Source organism: Poromitra crassiceps (genome assembly GCF_964638095.1).
Source record: "Poromitra crassiceps genome assembly, chromosome: 7".
In the NCBI taxonomy this organism is placed as follows: domain Eukaryota; kingdom Metazoa; phylum Chordata; class Actinopteri; order Beryciformes; family Melamphaidae; genus Poromitra; species Poromitra crassiceps.
Window position 1 is genome coordinate 17,193,676 of NC_139628.1, and position 20,540 is coordinate 17,214,215.

The following is a 20,540-nucleotide window of genomic DNA, read 5'->3' on the forward strand; positions in this document are numbered from 1 at the left end:
TTCTTTCTGGTTTCCAGTATAGTGACATCATGGCAGTCAGAGACATCATATAGCGTCATTAGCGTGAGAAAATAGTTTGTTTTTGTTAGTAGTGTTGTTGTTGTTTTCTTCTTTTATATTTAAAATGTCTGCCTTTCAAATCATACAGACATTGTATGATTGGGCCTTCATGCACAGATCAATTCTGTTCACTAGCTTACAGCTCTGCTGCAATGACCCAATTTCTTCTCTGGATCAATCAACTTAATCTTCCAGCTTGTCTTGTCACTCCACTGTGTAAAGCCTTTCGAAATCCACTTGGTGGCGTCAAAACATTAAATTTGACTGAATGTACAACCATGTCACTTTCCACCACCTTTAGCTGACTGTTTTGGTCTCCTGTCTCTTCCTGATCTGTTCAGAAGCATCATACTATTCCTTGTTGTGTTACAATATGATATGGAAATGGTGGAAATATTCTGAAAACCAAAGGAAAACTTGCTACATGTAGATAATAGTGTTGGATGGAGCAAAAGGAGGACATCAACAACAATTTTAAATGTTATACTTGTTTTGTTATGTTCTGAAGCAGTTTATTACAGATTGTATGAGACTTGTCAATTGGGAATAACAAATTGATCCAGATTTCAATGTCTGACATATTTTTCTGTTGTCTCACAGAGAGAGAGGCTGTGCTCCCCATGAAGCGCAGTCACAGCTATGACTTTCTCCCCCCTACCTGTAAGTTAAACTGAACCAAATCAGAACTGTTTTGGCATTTCACAAGATCTAAGTTTCTAACATTTCATAATAGGTGGACACAAAGATTTTATGAAATAATTCAACCCTTATGTTATGAGGTATAGAAACACTATGAATAAGATTTTGAGTCACAAAGTCCCATATTTCGATTTGAAGGTGACTTTGCAAGTTGTAGATGTTGACATTCTTTTTTCCCAAGTCCACCTAGAAACATCTTGGCACCGTTGATTTCCTCCCTTCTTATCAGCCCAATTACAGCTGGGTTATCTTGTTGCTTCCTTTAATTCAGCATTTTGATTTCAGTTTCTGAGTGCAGGGTTGTGCTGCTGGGGAACAGCTGGTCTGAGAGCAGTGCAGTGGGGAACTTCATACTGGGAAAGACTGCATTCGACACTCAGGAAGCACCAGATGGATGTCTGATGGAGAGTGGACCGTTACAGGAGCAAAACATTGTGATCATCAACACTCCAGTTCTGCTGCTTCCCAACATCTCCCAACACAAACTGACAGAGCATGTTGAAAGCTGTGTGAGACTCTGTGCTCCTGGACCTCATGTATTCCTGCTGGTTCTACAGTCTGAAGACTTCACTGAGGAACAGAGACTGAGTTTACACAAAGTTCTTGAAACCTTCAGTGAGCACTCATTTGACCATTCAGTAGTGATATCAACACCCAGAGAGGAGGCACCTCCAGCCTTACAAGACATGATCAGAAAATGTAGATACAGGTACTTGACGCAGAAGCACCTTGAACTCCCGGAACTGTTAACACGCCTGGGCCAAGTTGTGAAGGAAAACAACGGAGCGCATGTGAGCTGTAAAGTATTTCAGGATGCAACTCGTTCAACTGATCATCTGAAGCAAAAAGGAGCAGCACCTGTTAACTTGGATCCTGCTAGTGCTGTTGGTAAGTCCAGGAAAACATTTTCTTTCTGGTTTCTAGTATTAGTGCCATCATGGCAGTCAGAGACATCATATAGCGTGAGAAAATAGTTTGTTTTTGTTAGTAGTGTTGTTGTTGTTTTCTTCTTTTATATTTAAAATGTCTGCCTTTCAAATCATACAGACATTGTATGATTGGTCCTTCATGCACATATCAATTCTGTTAACTAGCTTACAGCTCTGCTGCAATGACCCAATTTCTCCTCTGGATCAATCAACTTAGGGTGTTTTCTCACTGGGAACGATTGCTTTCGTTCTGTTTCGTGCCCGGGCACAATTACCCATCCTGCTGATCAAGATGTCTTCCAGATGGATAGATTTATTTCTTTGACGTTTCGGTCTCACACGACCTTCTTCAGAAATGAATTGATGAATGATTCCTTTCTGAAGAAGGTCGTGTGAGACCGAAACGTCAAAGAAATAAATCTATCCATCTGGGAGACATCTTGATCAGCAGTGTGCGGACTCTACTCTTTTTCTACATTGTTTGACCCCTTGTCCTGCACCTGCAATTTTGACTGGATGTGCGCGCTCTACTCACTTTGGTACAATTACCCATCCCCCTCTTCCCCGCTGGTCAGCTTTCACATTACAACATTTTTTCTGCGCTCGGAAACAGTACAGAGTGCACTTGCCTGTCTATGTGGTTCAGAACGGTTGGCTTTCACATTCGCAAGTGTTCTGTGCCCGGGCACGCCAAAGCGTTACCCAGACCACCTTTTCAAGTGGATCCTGTCACGGTTCCCCGTTGTGCGACCAGGCGCAGAACGGAACGCAACGTTCACACTCATCAAACGTTCTGAAACTGGGGTCAATTTGGGGACAAGTGTGCTCGGGAACGGTACCGGGGCGCCAGTGTGAAAGCACCCTTAATCTTCCAGCTTGTCTTGTCACTCCACTGTGTAAAGCCTTGCGAAATCCACTTGGTGGCGACAAAACATTAAACTTAAACTGAATATACAACCATGTCACTTTCCACCACCTTTAGCTGACTGTTTTGGTCTTCCGTCTCTTCCTGATCTGTTCAGAAGCATCATACTATTCCTTGTTGTGTTACAATACGATCTGGAAACGGTGGAAATATTCAACCACTGTTTATTACAGATTGTATGGAACTTGTCAATTGGGAATAATAAATTGGCCCAGATTCCAATGTCTGATGTAATTTTCTGTTGTCTCACAGAGAGAGAGGCTGTGCTCCCCATGAAGCGCAGTAGCAGCTATCAATTTCTCCCCCCTAACCGTAAGTTAAACTGAACCAAATCAGAACTGTTTTTTCATTTCATCAAATCTAAGTTTCTAACATTTCATAATAGGTGGACACAAAGATTTAATGACATAATTCAACCCTTATGTTATGAGGTAGAAACACTATGAATAACATTGGAGTCACAAAGTCCAAGTTGTAGATGGTTGACATTCTTTTCCCCCCAAGTCCACCTAGAAACATCTTGGCACCGTTGATTTCCTCCCTTCTTATCAGCCCAATTACAGCTGGGTTATCTTGTTGCTTCCTTTAATTCAGCATTTTGATTTCAGTTTCTGAGTGCAGGGTTGTGCTGCTGGGGAACAGCTGGTCTGAGAGGAGTGCAGTGGGGAACTTCAGAGACTGAGGCAGCCATCCAGAGGTTATGTGTGTGAGAGAGAGAGAGAGAGAGAGAGAGAGAGAGAGAGAGAGAGAGAGAGAGAGAGAGAGAGAGAGAGAGAGAGAGAGAGAGAGAGAGAGAGAGAGAGAGAGAGAGAGAGAGAGAGAGAGAGAGAGAGAGAGAGAGAATAACTGCAGGGTGAATCTAATCCCCTGACTGCTTTGCTCTGGCACAGTGTTCCAGATTACGGTGCTTCTGAGGGGAAAAGCCTCTCGGGCAGATCTCTTTTTGGCACTCAATTATAATTTGGCACATGATAAGGAGGACTCAGGAGCAGCTTTGGCAAAATGTGCATGAGGGTGGCAGAACTGGCATAGCATCTTTAGCCACCCACTGGATGCCCCCTAACCTTGCTTGCAAGATGGATAACCTCGCGAGATCAAAAGAGATTCTCTCGACGTATCCATCTTGTCATGCACAGGCAGTTAAGATGATTGGTCGAACCATGCCGGCCCGACGAATCAGCGGCAGCCGTAGGCGGGCTCAGGCTCGTCTGGGCAAGTAGTGGGTACATGGTCTTTGTAGTTCTTTTCACTCATCAACATGGCTGCCACCGCGGAAGTGGCAGGCAGTCTGAATGAAATTGAATGTAACGTTCCGAATTCTATGTATTAAATTCTAAAAAACGACCCTCAACATTTGGGAAGGCTAAGCCACACAACTAGTTCGTTATAATCTAACTAAATGCTTCGAAGGTGACTTTACGACCGTGAGGACTCAATCAATGAATACCACGGAGATCAGGCACAAGCACCTTCGGCGATCTGATTGGTTGAAGTTAACACCCACCAGCGGTGATAGACAGATGGGTCATCCAATCACCTGCCAAGTAGCTTGGAAAAAGTGCCCGCCTCCGTCAGCGGGTCTGGTTACTGCATTCCCAGATCGACTGGTTTAGTGAAATGTATGTGGAGCTATACCGTCCATCTGGCAGCGTCAGGTTAGGTGCCCCCTACTTTGGGTGATTCCATACATTTGGCTCCTCTTGCCACTAATCTGAATGGGACTCTCAGTATATTACAGATGTAATTAGCCTTATAGCGCCGCCTATCTGACATTATAGATGTTCATTATTACCTTTCTTGAGGCATAAATTGACAGATCCAGCTGTGTTCCTGAGACGGTGTGTCTCTGCTTGTTGTTTTGCGGTGCAGAACCCCACACAACATAAGCCTCTTAATCGTAGGCATTATAATTAGGGATGGGCATCGAATTTCGAATTTTCGAATAATCGTTGTTATTATCAAGGTCGACTTTTATTATTGAAATTCGAAATTCGAAAAAAAAAAAAAAAAAAAAAAAAAAAAAAAAAAAAATTTTGAGTGAAATGTTGCATTGTCTCCCCCGATTCTAAGTATAGTCAAATCGCTTGGTTTGAGCAAGTAAAACAATTTTTATAAGCATTTTAAGCAAGGTTTATGGAAAAATGAATGGCGGATGAAATCCCATGAAGAGGGAGAGGGGGTGACTTTGGCACCCCTTTGGCACTCAGACCTGAGCCTACTAAATATTTAATGAACCACTCATGATTGTCAAAACTGTTTTTTATTTTCGAAAATGTCAATGTCATGTAACATGTTCTTTACTTCAGTGGTGCAATGCTTGTTTGAGCTAAAAATCCACAGCAGAAGCTTTTTATATTAATTAATAAAGCAGTAGACTTAGAATCAGGGGAGACAATGCAACATTTCACTCACAAAAAAAAAAAAAAAAAAAAAAAAAATACATAATAAAAAAAAAAAAAAAACCTTTTTTTTTTTTTTACATTTATTTTTTTATTTTCGAATTTCGAATTAAATTCGAATTTGAATTCGAATTTGGCCAGCGAATTTCGAATAGTGTTTTTGCTAGAAATGCCCATCCCTAATTATAATGACTAATGAGCGTTTGCCTTTATTGTTGACAGAGTGAGATACATTGCGGTTTGGCGCTTTGCGGTTTGTCTTCAAACAAATCACACCCAATTACCTCTTAGGCAAAGATCATAAACACACAGACAGGTAGCAGTCAAAACACATGTATAGTGGCTCATAAATGACTGCTAATACGCATTCAAACACGCACGCACGTACACACACACACACACACACACACACACACTCTCTCTGTCTCATTCTAAAGTTTCCATGCCGTGTCCCCCTGTCCTCTCCAGGGAGATTGATGATGGATGATGAGGAGGAGGACATGTCGTGCCCCATCTCTCAGCTCTGGGGAACACCCTTCAGGGACGTCAAGTACGCAGACCGCAGCACGCAGACACCGGCCGCACAGGCCCTCGCCGCCGCCGCCACCTCGCAGGGCCACAACAACAACGCGCTGCCCTGCGCGTTGCCCCTGCAGCCTCACATACTCTTTCACGGTAAGCGGGCAGCATGATGATATGGTGAGCCACCTGTAGGGCCACTATGAAATCCGCTTTATTTTATTTTTTATTTTTTGTTTTATATTTTTCGAAAATTTGTTAATTTTAATTTTAATTAACTCATTCTCTGCCAGGGTCATTTCGGTCTGTGTGCTCCCAGTGCCAGGATTTTGAGCATATTTACTGATCTTCCAGGACCCACAGAATATTCTGTGCTAGGAATAAAATTACACAACATATCTCACAATAAAGCAGAGACTCTCTTCTTACCCCTTGTAAAAAAACTCTACCATGTTTCCTTGTTTAGTTACAAGCAGTGGAAGTTAGCTTGTTTTCACTAAAAATGCCCTCCTCGGAAGAGAAATAGGAGAAAAAGAGGTTTTTAGTGAAGGACACCGTTTCAAGCAGAACTCTCTTTTGAGCCTTTTATTTTTTGCCTCAGTGACACATCAGACATATACAGTATTTGTTTTCCCAAATAAAAAAATAAAAAATAAGAGAATGTATTTGAGGGAGCTGTGTCGGTCCATCCCGCCCAGTGAGCGGCTACAGAGAGAGAGAGAGAGAGTCTGGCCCCTGGGGTTTCTTGACAGATGAGGCTTGGCCGCAGCCTCCTTGCTACAGTATTGTCAGTAAAAATGGAAGAACCTCAGAATAAGTTGGAACCTATTTCAAGACATGGTCTTTCCGAAATAGGTGGTGTAGGACTACACACAGGACTGGGACTACGACTGGACTGCGCCTCCATCGACTCAGAGTCTGAAAACACAAAATATCAAAGTATGATAAATATGTGCACAAAATCAAATAAATAATTTACTTTTACAGTTGCCATGTGGATTTTTAGCTTAGCTTGATAAAAGCATAAACAAATGGAACCAATGAACCCTTATGTGGTCACACTCACACACTCTCTCTCTCTCTCTCTCTCTCACACACACACACACACACACACACACACAGGAATAACGAGTGCTGTAACGTTACCTGCTGTCACGTTACCTCTCATAACTAACGTTAGCACAGAAGATCACACAATAGCTACGTTAGTGCTGTAAACTTTGAAATGTTTATGTGACACAGATGGCTGTGTGTGATCATTTCATCTCAAACGCGATACAAAAAATAGGCTATTTCTTACCATCGTCATCGCTCTCTCGAAGTGGCACCCATTCCCTCCTCCTCCGATTCATCTGTGTCAGACGGATCAGAACGCTGTGAAGGGGAGCCTTCGTCGCCCTGGCGCTCCGTCGTGGATCAACAACAAAATAAACGCCGGCGTCTTCCTCGCCATCGTCGCCATCCGAGAACTCTGGGTCGGACTCTGTTTCGACCACAGGCTCCATCTGGACCCTGGGCAGGGGCACGGGACGACGAAGCCCCATGGTCTCTTCGATTGTCCGCTGGCGTGGACCGGGTGCGTGCTGGAACTGGGCCCAGGGGAATCCAAGTGTGGGCCTTGAGGACGCCCAGCAGCGCTGCGGCTACGCCGGCGACCGCCTCTCTTCATCTAGCTACTGCTAAATAGATTACTGCTAAATGGGTGACTATACTATAAATACTAAACTAGCGGGTTCCTTTTATCAGTTTGACTTGAAACAATGTCACAGGCTGGGAAAGTGTCTGATGTAATGTAAACAACCAAAACGTGAAAGTACGTCCGAGTACGTCCTTGGCACAGAACGCCATTGTTAAAAGTACGTCCGGGTACGTCCTTGGCAGAGAATGAGTTAAGGGTTTAGGATATTTTTTTCTTTTTTTTATGACTTGGCTCAACCAGACAGCCTCTTCGACATGTTTCAAGTGAAAACCAAGTTGTGAGGTGACGTAAGGGTCCCACGCAAGACCGAGCCCCCTCTCAAAACACCCCAATCGAAAACAGAATTATTTCGCTCGGCCTATTTTACAATTATTAATTCATTTAGGTTACTAGAATAATTAGACCGACTTTCGATACTTTTTATCAATTTCAGCCAAATTATGGAAAATTCTGCAAAATTTACAGTTGATTCCATTTTTATTACCACATTCCATGATTCCGTCCGTTTTTTCTGGATTGCGGAAATGATCTGGCCCTACACCTGTGACTGATGGTGGCTCTGCAGCATCTGAAATGATCTAATAATAATAATAATAATGCATTTATTTTATATAGCGCTTTTCAAGACTCAAAGACGCTTAACAGTAAAACAAAAGACAAGCAACAGGCAGCAGACACAGGCAACAGATACAGGGGACAGGTACACATAACAGTGGCAGTTCAGGACAAGGTTGTATGGAGAAGCAGAGGAGAGGAAGAGAACAGGAGGGAGGGGCAGTAGATCTGGCCCTACACCTGTGACTGATGGTGGCCCTGCAGCATCTGAAAGTGAGAGGGTTGTGACGGCACTGTGTCCTCTCACTTTTAGTCACAATTCTCTCTGTGTGCGGGGCCCTTCTTGATGGAACTGCGGCAATTCTCACAGACGTGAATAATTTCATCTCGCGCTGTGATTTGATCACTTCCATGTAGGTCAGCAATTTGGATGGGTACGGGAGTGGAGAACTGTGTGCTCTTTTCTTGGTCGATGAGAAAATTGAATTTGAATTATTCCTCCCCGAAGTGACAGGCCTGCAAATGCATTTTCCTTGTAGCTGGGAGATCCCCCTTCAGCAACATCCATAGTGAGGACCTGAGACACACATGCCATTCTAAAAAACAAAACAAAACGTAGATTTACATTCCTCTTAATACGTGTACCAAAGATAGCTGTTGTGCTATTCAAAATCTGATCTATCTATTGATAATGGCTGTGTACCCACCATTACCATACTATCTATCAGATATTCTAATGTTTACATTGTTGGAATGTTAAATGTAAGTTCTTTCTCTTTTGCATAATTCAAATTGCTTTCATTGTGAAGAATAAAAGCAGACCCACAACACAACCACACACACACACACACACACACACACACACACACACACAAAAAGGGACATATCCACACTAATATGGCCACCAATTTTTTTTATTCAATATTGCTTGCCCGCATCTAATCAAATCAGTGTGACATCACTCTAATCGAATTGGACCGTTGGTTGGGTAGTACGTTGTTTGTTTGTTGACTCAGTGTCAGTCAGTGAGAGGCGCACATTGTTCCCTGTTTAAAAGTCATCGATAAATAAACAAACACCATTGACTATTATTACCCTCCCGTTCGTTATCATCTAACCAGTAACGAATGTCATGCACTCGGCTCGGTGCCACTTCTTCTCCTCTCACCATCTCTCTTGTCTTCTTCCCGAGCGTGGTCCACAACTTGGAGATATTATGGTCCTGAAACGGGCCCGGCGAGGAGGTAGAACAGCGGGGGCTATTCTTCTTCCTGCGATTACATCAAAATAATTGTTTTTCCCTCCAAATCGCATGACGGCAGAAGCGCGTGCCAGAGGGGCGTCGGCTAAACTCAGTGACACACATGGGGCCCCGGAGAAGGGGGCGGCGGTTCACTGAGGCCGCTGTTGATTTAATAAGGTGTTTGACTTTTTCCGCCCGCCGACACTCTCGCTCTCGCTTGTCTGTGGACTTTAGAGTGCTACTTACTGAATACCTACCATATAATTTACCCATGAACGACCCGATCGGATAGAACCGGTTTGTCTTTCTGCTAGCACTTAAAGTAGATCTGTTTCACTCTCCGAGACAGACAAAAGAACAGCAGCTGTGTGTGAACTGTGAAGTCACGCATGCTACTGGCAAATCAAGGAAGTTTGGCTGATCATAAGACCGGAGGGCATGTCTTCTGAGGCTTCACTAATACTGTACGTCTACTAGTCCGAGATCAGAAAGGAAAACATTGAAACGTGTAAGTTTCTTTGAACTGAAAGATCGTTCTCACTGCTTCTCATTAGTTAACGTTATGATATGACTGATGTTGTTTACGCTTTCATCTTCTCGCTAACAATTGCACTTAAATGCACTTATTCCTTGGCCCATGCTACACACCCTTCCACGAAGTTTCATGAAAACTGGGCCAGTAGTTTTTCCCTAATCCTGCTGACATACAGACAGACAGACAAACAAACGGCAGCGAAAGTATAAGCCCCATGGTGGAGGTAATAATAAAAATAAACTTTGTTTTTGACAGATCCATGAATAATAAAACGTGTTAAAAAGCTGCAATATTTATTGCTTTGCCTTTAGGCAACGCTGGATTCCGCTCACATTTCCTCGCTCAGTTGGAGCCGATGGAGGACCGGGGAGAGAGGCCGAGCGAGGAGGAGGAGGAGGAGGAGGAGGAGGAGGAGGAGGAGGAGGAGGAGGAGGAGGGCAGAGGGGAGGTCGACGGCCGCGTGCCAGAGAGGCCCGAGGGGCAGGCGGGAGTGAGCGTCGATCCGCAAATTGGCCGCAGATATCGGGAGATCGGAGATAACTTGCACCAGAATCACGTTGAACTGGTAAGTATGTAGTGCATCCTCACATGACCTTATATTCCAAACATCTAGCCATTCTACTTCCTGACATATACTTTAGCATCCTGCTTTACCATAACCTCTCGCAGGCACTCTCAAGCACTACTGGTCAAAATGTGCACAATATGAACACATATTGCCTTACAGAAGAAAGGGATATGCCCTAAAAAAAGTGCTTGTTTGAACCCCAACAGCCACAGTAGAGAAGATAGCCTGGGGGAGGGTGGGCTGCTCAGGGGCTACAAGGAAGTCAGATGTTTTTTGTACAATCTAGTTCAGTGCAAACTTCAGAAGAAAAGTGTGCATGTGTATGTGTGAACTATTTGGTCTTGTCAGCTTTTACTTGACAAAATGTGTGTGAGAGAGAGAGCAGGTTCAAAGCCACTTACTGCCAAGTTGTGGTTCACTCTTGGGAAGAAAGGGACTATATTTTGCCAGCTGGAGCGGCCTCAACCCACGCCAGATAACAAGACCAGGAGACCTGGTTCTGCCAGACCCAGAAGGAACACATTCCTAGTAGGCAACACACCTACAAACCACTGCCAGAGACACAGTCCCCCCCCCCCTAGTCTGAAGGACTCTCTTAAATTCCTTAGTGACAGGCTTATTGACCAGATCGGAATCATCCAGCTGAAGGAAGTACCGGTACTCCTTGGTAGCTGACAAAGCCATTAGGCCCTGGACAGGACTATTCACAAAGCAAAGATTGTGCTCACCAGCAGAGCCAGTATTATTGGCAAACTTAAGGGCGACTCTGACATCACGAAGCTTAGAGAAAGACATGTTTTAGTTTTTTTGCATGTATTTTTGCTGCAGTAATTTAGTACTCTGTACTCACTCACTCTACCGAAATATGGGCAGTGGTCTCAAAAATATGTAGATCAAAGGTGGAGGGAGAATTGTACACACTACATGAACTGGAAGGAGAGACTCTTTAGATGTACACACTACATGAACTGGAAGGAGAGACTCTTTAGATGTACACACTACATAAACTGGAAAGAGAGACTCTTTAGACAGAGACTGGATAAAAGCTTCTCATACATGCTCAAATAAATCTCACCAGTGCAACAACACCAGGTCTTAATTTGTGGGGAACATGTTCCCCCACCTCTGAGATTGGGACTGGCACCTATTTGAAATGATCAACGTATTCAATCAATCACTTATTATGTAATGCGCACATTTAGAACCTCTTCATTTACCAATTAAGCACTGAACAGTGCTGTACAAAGACAATTAGAGATGCTGGTTGCCTAAAACGTGTTGGTTGGTTAATGAATTCACCCCATCAATCTTCAAACTCCATTCTTCCAAACAGGGTGCACCTGGCCAATGCAATTAACTCCATTTAGCTCTATAACTCGCTGTCTTGTTTGGTTGCTTCACAAAAATGTTCTTTACACAGCACTTTGTTTATTTGAGCATGTAGAATAAATGAGAACCTTTTCTACAGACTCTTGTCTATGGAGTTTCTCCTTCCAGTTTATGTAGTGTACAATTCTCCCTCCACCTTTGATCTACATGTTTTTGAGACCAACACACCTACAACAAACCACTTTATAAGTTAAAAGTATAAATCATTTTAGGCCGTATTAACATTTTGTTGGAATTAAATAGGAATACACCATGGTGGGGGTGTATAGGGGTAGTTGGTTGTAGATTTGTGTATAGGCTAGACCAGCAAACCTTCCAGTCTGATTACATTCACCTGTCCCTTGTTGATTAGACCCTCATTGATTTTACTTGCTCACCTGACCTGCCCAACGCAGCTTCCCAATGCAATTTGAGTGGCTAAAACATTTTCAACTCATGAATGTTACAAGTGTGTTGTGGGTTTATGGTTGTGTAAATATGATCAATTGCTGTCATACTATTGATTGCCATCTCATTAATCAGTTGGCTGTAGGTGATATTTATACAAATTACCTTCAGGTGTTGTGGGCCCTCTATTGCCCTCTAATGTACTGTAGTTAATGACCACATTTAGACATGTCTTTCTTTTAACTATTCCATAAATAAATAAGTATGATCTAATATGATCTAATGGCCAATAATGAACCAAACTAGGCACCACAATTACAACAAGTACAGATCCTGTACAGTTACACGGCACATGTTTAAACCAGCTGAATTATAGGTAATTCAATGTTTGTTAGTGTCCCCATTCACTGCTGGTTCAAATGGTAGCAAGTCTAGACCTGCTCTGTTGCCCCTGGTGGTTGAAATCTGACACGTTCCTGAATGGCTGGGGAGGAAAAGAGGGACAGACCGACCGACAGACAAAGCCTCCTGTAGGCCGACCACCTGGGTCTGGCAAAAATAGCCTCGGCAGGGATTCAACCACTTTCTTGGATCTGGGTGCATTGAGAGAAAAAGCCTAAATCACTAATAAGGGACGATTGAGTGTAACTTAATACAGGGTACTAAAAATAAGATGCACATTTTGTATACTAGGCATCTCGCACACTACGCACGCTCGATTCCTAGGCTCGCCCGCTGTGCGGCCTCGCCCACCCTGCAGCTCGCATACCCTGCGCGGCCACTGCGCGGCCTCACCCCACAGCTCGGCTGCTGCGTACAAAAATGTTATTGCCCTTAAGTTTACATGCACTGGTGTGTGTGTGTGTGTGTGTGCCCCTTAAGTTTACATCCATCAGTCATCACTGGTGATATCATCAGTGTCTTATGACATCACTGATGACATCATCAGTGACTTATAACATCACTGATGACATCATTAGTGATGTCACAATGCACAATTGCTCAAGTGACATCACTGATGACATTACTTATGGCATCATCAGTGTTTCCCACAGGATTTGGAGTATTTGTGGTGGGGGACCGCAGACCGCAGAATTTATTTTTAAACATTTTAAAGTAAAATGCATGAATTTGGTGTACTTTGAGAAAGCTTAAGAGCAAAATTAAAAGGCTAGATCTATGAAGAACATGTCATCATTACTGTGCTGTGGGTTTACAATGACAAACTAAATTTCTCCCTATAGGTCACGGATACTCAACTTGCTTTGCCACTTTCGTGAAATGATAGAAGGCGAGGGGCCAGTTAATAAACAAACAATATACATTTTTCTGTAGCGGATTGTAGGTTTTTGGGGTGTCAGCCGGAGTTTAGGCTGACAGTGTTGTGCACACCGGATAGTTAGTTAGGTTAAGTTAGTTAGGTTAAGTACAAAGTACATACATAAGTGCCTGGGTAGCGAGCAGATGGCGGTATTTGACAATTTAGCAGCTAAATCATAGATTATTGAAAGATATTCCATATTCCAGACTGAAATGCTATATCAGAAGTATTGCCAGAATGACATGAACATTTATTGGACACTTATTCAGCGGATATCTTGCATGTTGCGTTCAGGTCCACTGTAAAAAAAAAAAAAAAAAAATTGGTCAACATCTTTTTGTGGCGGTCCAAATCCTTTTGTGGCGGCCCGCCACAAATTCCTTTATGTATGGGAAACACTGATGGCATCATCAGTGATTTATGACATCACTGATGACATCAGTGGGATAAAAATGGAAACAGAGAACAGAGCCAAATGTAGATAGATAGATAGATAGATAGATAGATAGATAGATAGATAGATAGATAGAACTAATGTGGCTGGTTGTTTGGAATCCATTTTGACAGTTGAGACCATCATAGAAACAAATGCATATAGTATCGTGTTTTGATATTGAGTCTTAGTTTGGCACTGTGGTCAAGGTCTGCTTTGTTTTACGAGCCCCTGAAATAATACACCTCCATCTGAGCAGATGGGTGCAGACTAGACTGCCAGTACTGTGTCACAGTAGCACTGATACCTTCCATCACACAGTCCATAGAAATATTCAGCTCAGGTTTCACGCTCTGCCGAGACAGAAGAAAAGAGCAAAATGACGAGTGAAATCCATCCGCTCAGCTGTTTGGGGAGAATGCTCCAGGTGCGTTTTGGGAAGAGCAGATTAAATGTCTCTCTCTATCTCTCTCCCATCTCCGTCCTATTCCCTTTATCCTATTGTCTCCTCTCTTTCCTGTAATTTAACCATTTGTTTAATATAGCTAGACTTACGGTATCCTTCTTGACGTGTTTTTTTCACCTACATATCAGGCGTCTCTGTTGCTGAACCTATTCCACATTCGGCACTAAAATAGGGACATGCCACGGCTCTCGGGGTGATGGAGGCACTGAGTTTGGAGACTCACGACTAGGGATGTCCGATATTATCGGCCTACCGATATTATCGGCCGATATTAGCATAAAAAATCGATATCGGAAAATATCGGTATCGGTTTTCATGCCGATTTTTTTTTTTTTTTTTTTTTTAATACAGGGGGAGGCTCACTGAGAGCAATGCTCTCTTTTTCAGGAGTGCCCTCTTCACATTCACACACACATTCATACCTGGAAGCTGACCAGTACAACCACAGTCTGATCTGTTGGCCACTGAGCAGCTCCACTGGAGCGGTTGGGGTTAAGGGCCTTGCTCAAGGGCACCTAAGTGGTGGTAATGAGGGAGGGGCAAGCGCTGCCTTTTCACTTTCCCCACCCAGATTTATCCTGCCGGTCCCGGGGATTGAACCGACGACCTTCTGGTTCACAAGCTCGCTTCTCTAACACTTACAACTTTAACACAACATGCATATTATATATTAAACTCTTCAGCTACATTAAGCTACATTATGTAACTTGTTACGTGAAATTTTGGTGGAAAAAAAGCCCGCTTATATCGGTATCGGTTGATATCGGTATCGGAAATAAAGAGTTGGACATTATCGGATATCGGATATCGGTAAAAAAGCAAATATCGAACATCCCTACTCACGACTATTTGCCAAAGCCCCTAAGGGCATCGTTAAAGTAAGCAAACACTTCCTGTGCAGTTCATAATTAGTAGCTAGCTGTGCATGCTAAGGAAGGGGGGATCACACATGGAAATACGTCATGGATTGTATAACTATTTTAGACATGTGATGTACCGGTTTCTGGAAACAGTTTGCTCACAACCGAGTTGCACCTTGAACGTGACAAAGGTGTTTACAGGTGATGACGGCATGTTCCACCTCCATGACAACGCACGCACACAGTCAGCTTTTCCATTCTCCAACTGCTGCTATCAGTGTGCTTTCAACAACAGGGCAGGAGGGGTTACATACATGTAGCAGTGTTTGAAAACCAAGTCCAGGCCTGGCTGACTGACTGACAAAAACAGTTGACATAGTCACGCCATGAACTTTGTTAGTGAGTACAGATAGACAGGGAGGGGTATCGAGAGCCTTATCTGTCGGCTGTGTTTTGCCACGGGGTCTGTGTGACAACAAGTTGTGGGTGATAAGCTGTATGACGTCGTTAGAGAGAGAGGAGAGAGAAGAAAGAAAGAACGAACGAATGAATGAACCCTGGACTTGGAGGTAGAGCAGGTGAGATCAATGTGACCATCATGGACAGCAGTTAGCAGCATATCTGTGTCTGGGTAGACTTGGCCGGCTGTTTATATGCCATCTAAAAATAGAGTCTGACTCACACACTTATAGACGCAGCCAGTAACATGACAGCTACCCACAATACCACACTTGTCCCGCTGACTACCTGTGTGTGTGTGTGTGTGTGTGTCAGAGATAACCGATTTTTTTTTGTCTGTGAGGCACTGGAGTTTGTCGCTTTATCCTGCATGATCTGATATCACTGCTGCAGGAGTTTTCAAATGGCGAACAATAGGAGACAATATTCTCGCTTATGATATCCGGACGTTTCTCTATTGGATTTGTGCTAGTGTTAAGTCTTCTTCGCTCGCTTCCCCGCGCAGAAGGTGCCAGCGTGAGTGAGTGTTTCCTTTTGCGTCTGTCGATCACGACAAAGCAACTGAGGAGAACTAAGACAGCGAGGGACAGAAGCAGGCTGTTCTTGTAGTTTGAGTCTTATCTGTCAGGTTTCAGGAAAGCGTGTTAGACTGCTCTTTCCTGTATTTGGCTGCCAAGTGTGGCCATAAAATCATAATTGTTCCCTCTTAGGGAAAACAGAGTAAAATCCATCCAAACATAAGGCGAGGGGCAAACGTGCACATTATCAGCTCTGGGCTCGTCAGTTTTCCCTGTATGAGGCACATTACACTGTAAAAAGAAAAGGCCCAAACAAAATACAAAGCACTCTCCACTGCCCACCCAAAGGAGTGCAGAAAGATGAGTCCCAAGTGGAACACAAGCCAGGGTACTGTTTAAACAAGCACTGCACTGTAGAATTAAGGCAATTAGGGACAATTTGGGTTACGTTTAGTGGTGCCGGTTCAGTTCAGTTCCGTCTGCTAGCACTGCATCACATAGCCTGTGGCGGACTCTGATTGCTAGGCTGGTAGAGAGGCCTTCGCTTTGCGCATCAGAGAGAGAGAGAGAGAGAGAGAGAGAGATCGTAACAAGCTGAATGCTTATGCAACGGCCTGCAATATCTGAACGCCGCTCTTCAGAGAACCAGCGGGGGAGCTGTGCTGGAAGAGAGATGAGAGGCGAGAGAGGAGATTGTAGGCTGTAAGCAGGGAGCCCCTTCATCTGCCTGTTAGTCCATGAGGGCTGCACGCCCCAACAGCAAGTGACAGAACTGGGAGAAGAAGAAGAATAAGGCATCTCCAGTAGGAGGAGGGAGTCGGTTTCCTTTGCTTTTGTTTCGATAATTATTCCGCTGACTTGGCCATTAAGGAGAGAGCCGTGATGAAATAGGGGGCGCCTTCTCTGAAAGCCTCTCGCTTTGAGGTTTGTTGTTTATAAGTCGATGTGCACTAAGACTGGATGAGAGGGGACCATCTCAAACCTGACTTTGAACTCTTATCAAGTGATGCTCGCCTCCTCTCTCTCCTCCCACCTCATTACTGTAGATGTCTCTCTCCCGTTCCCTCTATTCACCTGCAGTGTCACTGGTGCATGCATTGATGTATGCCTGGGAAATGGCAGCCTGTATAGATCAAATATGATCACTTCAAGCACTTGTCAAACACCGACTTCTGCTATTCATTAAAAACACTAGTATAATCGTTGATTTCCCCCGTGATTCTTCATAATGCTATCCTCCTTGCACTAAATTGTGCTCGTTGCACTCTGAATTGCAACACTATTTCAGTGTCGACAGTTAATTTGTTATTTTCAACCAACTGTGTATCATTATAAAATCAGTAGTATATCAGAAAACTGTAAACAGTTTTGCAGGCATTCATTTAGTTTGACAGTTATTGAGAGTTGATTTGAGTTAAGTTGTGGACCAGTGATGGTCCACAACTTAACTCAAATGCCAAACTCAATGCCTGCAAAACTGTACAGTGTTTGGATATGTGTGAGATTATGTTTATATAACTCAGTCAGCACTGAAAATCGGCAGTGTTCCTTTGAGTGCAATTTGTACTTGTATATTTGATCTCTGGAGGCAAAGCATCTGATCCTTTGAGCTTGATGGCAACATTTTTGATTTAGGATAACAAGTAAATGTACAAGTATTACAATTGCCTATTGTCTGAGGGATGGGGTTACCTCTGTATTCTGTCCCTAAGTAAGATTGTGTCATCCAATGGACCTGAAGTATTCAGCACAATTAGGGACCGTTCGTTATTTAGGGAAGGGGCCACTGGAGGGAAAATAGGGGAGGGTAATCTTGTTTTAAATTTAGTTTGAGGGAGGGTACACTCTCTTTAATTTGAGTCCAGGGGAGGGGTATACAATTTTGATTAGATAAAAATATATAAACTTTTTGTTTGTGTGTAATGTTTGCTTTTCGGACTTCAACAACTACTGAGTTGCTTCATTTACACCCCTCCTGTCCAAACTGTTTGGTATGTCCCGGTGCATTGTTTCTCTTTGGCGGTCTGATCTGTCGATCTTTGTGCTTGGCCTATCCAGACAGTAGGCGTGTACAGTATCTGGCCAATCAGTGGCGCTTTTCTGGTGATTCCACGGCTGCTGGGCTCTGTTTGCCTCGACGGAGGGCTGGGGTCTTGTACGCACCGCGAGGCTGCGACAGGCTGATGTGCTGTTGCTGCTTTCTTTCGGGAGCACGAGCCCCAGAGGTGTCTTTCGTAACGAGTGGCTGACTCATTGTGATACATTAGTTTGATTTGATTGTATAACTTACTGTGTAAGACCACCATCCTGCGGGAGCCCTTACACGTAATTATTGTTGCTGCGTGCTATCATGACGTGGTGATATGTAACAAGTGTCAACCAACCTGTGCTGTGATGCTATGAGCTGTTTTAATTAAAACATATATATATATTTTTGTCGATAATAAAGATTCCTATTTTAATATTAAGCTGCTTCTTGGTGTGTGTGCCTTAACGGCGTTGGAGCTTGTGGCTGTGGTCTCTAGGTGCCACAATATGGAAGTACATTTCCAGCACGAAAAGTCGAGCAAACAAACAGACATGGCATCACAAAATATATATATGTCGAGCAAACAAACAGACATGGCATCACAAAATATATATATGTCGAGCAAACAAACAGACATGGCATCACAAAATATATATGGGCTCTATCGTTGCGCCAGATAAGTCCTCTAGGAAGTCACAGTAGAACCGAGTTACGGCTCACTCATCTCCTAAATTACGTTAAGTCTGAAAGGGATATTTATACCACCAGGATGACATATATGTTTCACATAGGGTTGTGTTTTGATTTCGAGATTTTATTTTGTCCAATATTGAAATGTTCTACAATTGCATGTTGTGTTAACATTATTTCTATCTACCTTTCTATCTATTTAGGCTAATTTGGATGCTATTTCTTATCGAAATGTAGCTCAATGGATGCTGGGAGATTTTACATGTGTGGCTTTGTGCCTGTCTGCTGAGGGAGTGAGAGAGAGAGAGGGGGGACAGAGAGTGGAGAGTCCGCCACAATAATAGAACCGGCTAACTTTTTTCCATCAGTCATTGACTGCTATTTAAACACAAATATTGATATACACAGACTGAAGATGGTTTCACAAGCGATAATAGCAGAATGTAGCGACCGGAGGAGGCGGTCGCTCTGATTGGTGACAGTTCTGCTCTAAGAAGCGCAAAGGATTATGGGAGTTCATGTTCTTGTGGGAAGCTTGTTACTGTACAGTTAAAAACGTGGTTTAGTGATGTTGTGCTCATGTTTTGATTGCATTATGTGCTAATGGCAATGTTTGTGTGGCCAGGATGTTTAGTTTTACTATCAATGTACCCACCACGACTGAGACTGTTAGGGTGTTCGATCACCTCTGGCCAGAGTTTCTGCATATGTTTGGTTAAAAGTAAGATATCTGTGTCAGTCTGCATTCTTCCACGCAAGCTCGCCACAACATTGTTTGGGGAGGGTCAATTATATTTTTCAAATCACTTGGGGAGGGTCAAGGAAAAATATATTTTGATCGGGGAAGGGGCACAGCTTTTTATTTCAGAGCACACCAAATCCCTCCAGTGACCCCCCCTTCTAAATAACGAACGGTCCCTTACTGTATGTTGTGTGACAGCCATGTTTGTTAGAAAACACAAGCTACTGTTGTGGAAACATCTAAGCTCCCTGGTCATATGGTTTAGCAGAGGGTTTACCACAGTTCACAAGGCTTTACCTAAAAAAAGAAGGAAGTCCCATGAGAAAACCAGACAATGAAAATATGAGGGTGTGTAATGATGTCATAAGTGTTTGATGAAATACTGATGATGAGAGTAGGTGATTAAAGTGCAAATGTGACTCCACTCAGCTGTGAAGGAAGTTGAAAGTTGTGATTAATCAACATTGATTTCCGCCTCATTGGTGTGAATTGAGTGTAGCACTCATTGATGCCAATACCTTCTGAGGACCTCCGAGTCACCTTCATGTGTTCTCTCTGTTTCTCTTGCAGTTCCTGAGGCACCAGAGACAAAACCTGCCTGTCTGGATGCGCCTTACGAGGGCCCTGTTTGGTTTCCTGTTTCCCAGACAGGGTCTCCTGGGGCGGCTGTGGCCCAGGAGGTAGAGCAGGTCGTCTACTAATCGGAAGGTTGGTGGTTCGATCCCCGGACTCGACATGTCGAAGTGTCCTTGGGCAAGACACTGAACCCCAAATTGCTCCCGATGGCTGTGCCAGCACCCTGCGTGGCACCTGGCCGCCCTCGGTGTGTGAATGGGTGAATGTAGGCACATTGTAAAGCGCTTTGGATAAAAGCGCTATATAAATGCAGTCCATTTACCATTTACCATCTCCTGCCCCGCCCGAGAAGGGAGCAGAGATGAAGGGACTCGCTCGCGGCCCTTGTTTTGTCCCCACACAGAGAAGAGAAGGGACCAGACTATTTGAGATGGCACTGTAAGATGGAACACGGGTTTGGATTTATTTATTTTATTTTGTAAATGAATATGAAGTTGAGAAGAAGACAACATTGGTCACCGCTGGACGGAGACTCAATC

At 43.6% G+C, this 20,540-nt stretch overlaps 1 protein-coding gene across 1 annotated transcript; it reads left to right on the plus strand.

Annotated features, from left to right (window-relative positions):
• Positions 1-7,754: 7,754 nt before the first annotated feature.
• Positions 7,755-20,109, plus strand: LOC310779447 (uncharacterized protein; the record flags this gene model as incomplete). The annotated part of the gene is made up of 3 exons (XM_083639980.1): positions 7,755-7,773; positions 9,875-10,128; positions 19,996-20,109. 3 exons carry the CDS (start codon positions 7,755-7,757, stop codon positions 20,107-20,109), a joined length of 387 nt encoding a protein of 128 aa, XP_083496106.1.
• Positions 20,110-20,540: the final 431 nt, after the last annotated feature.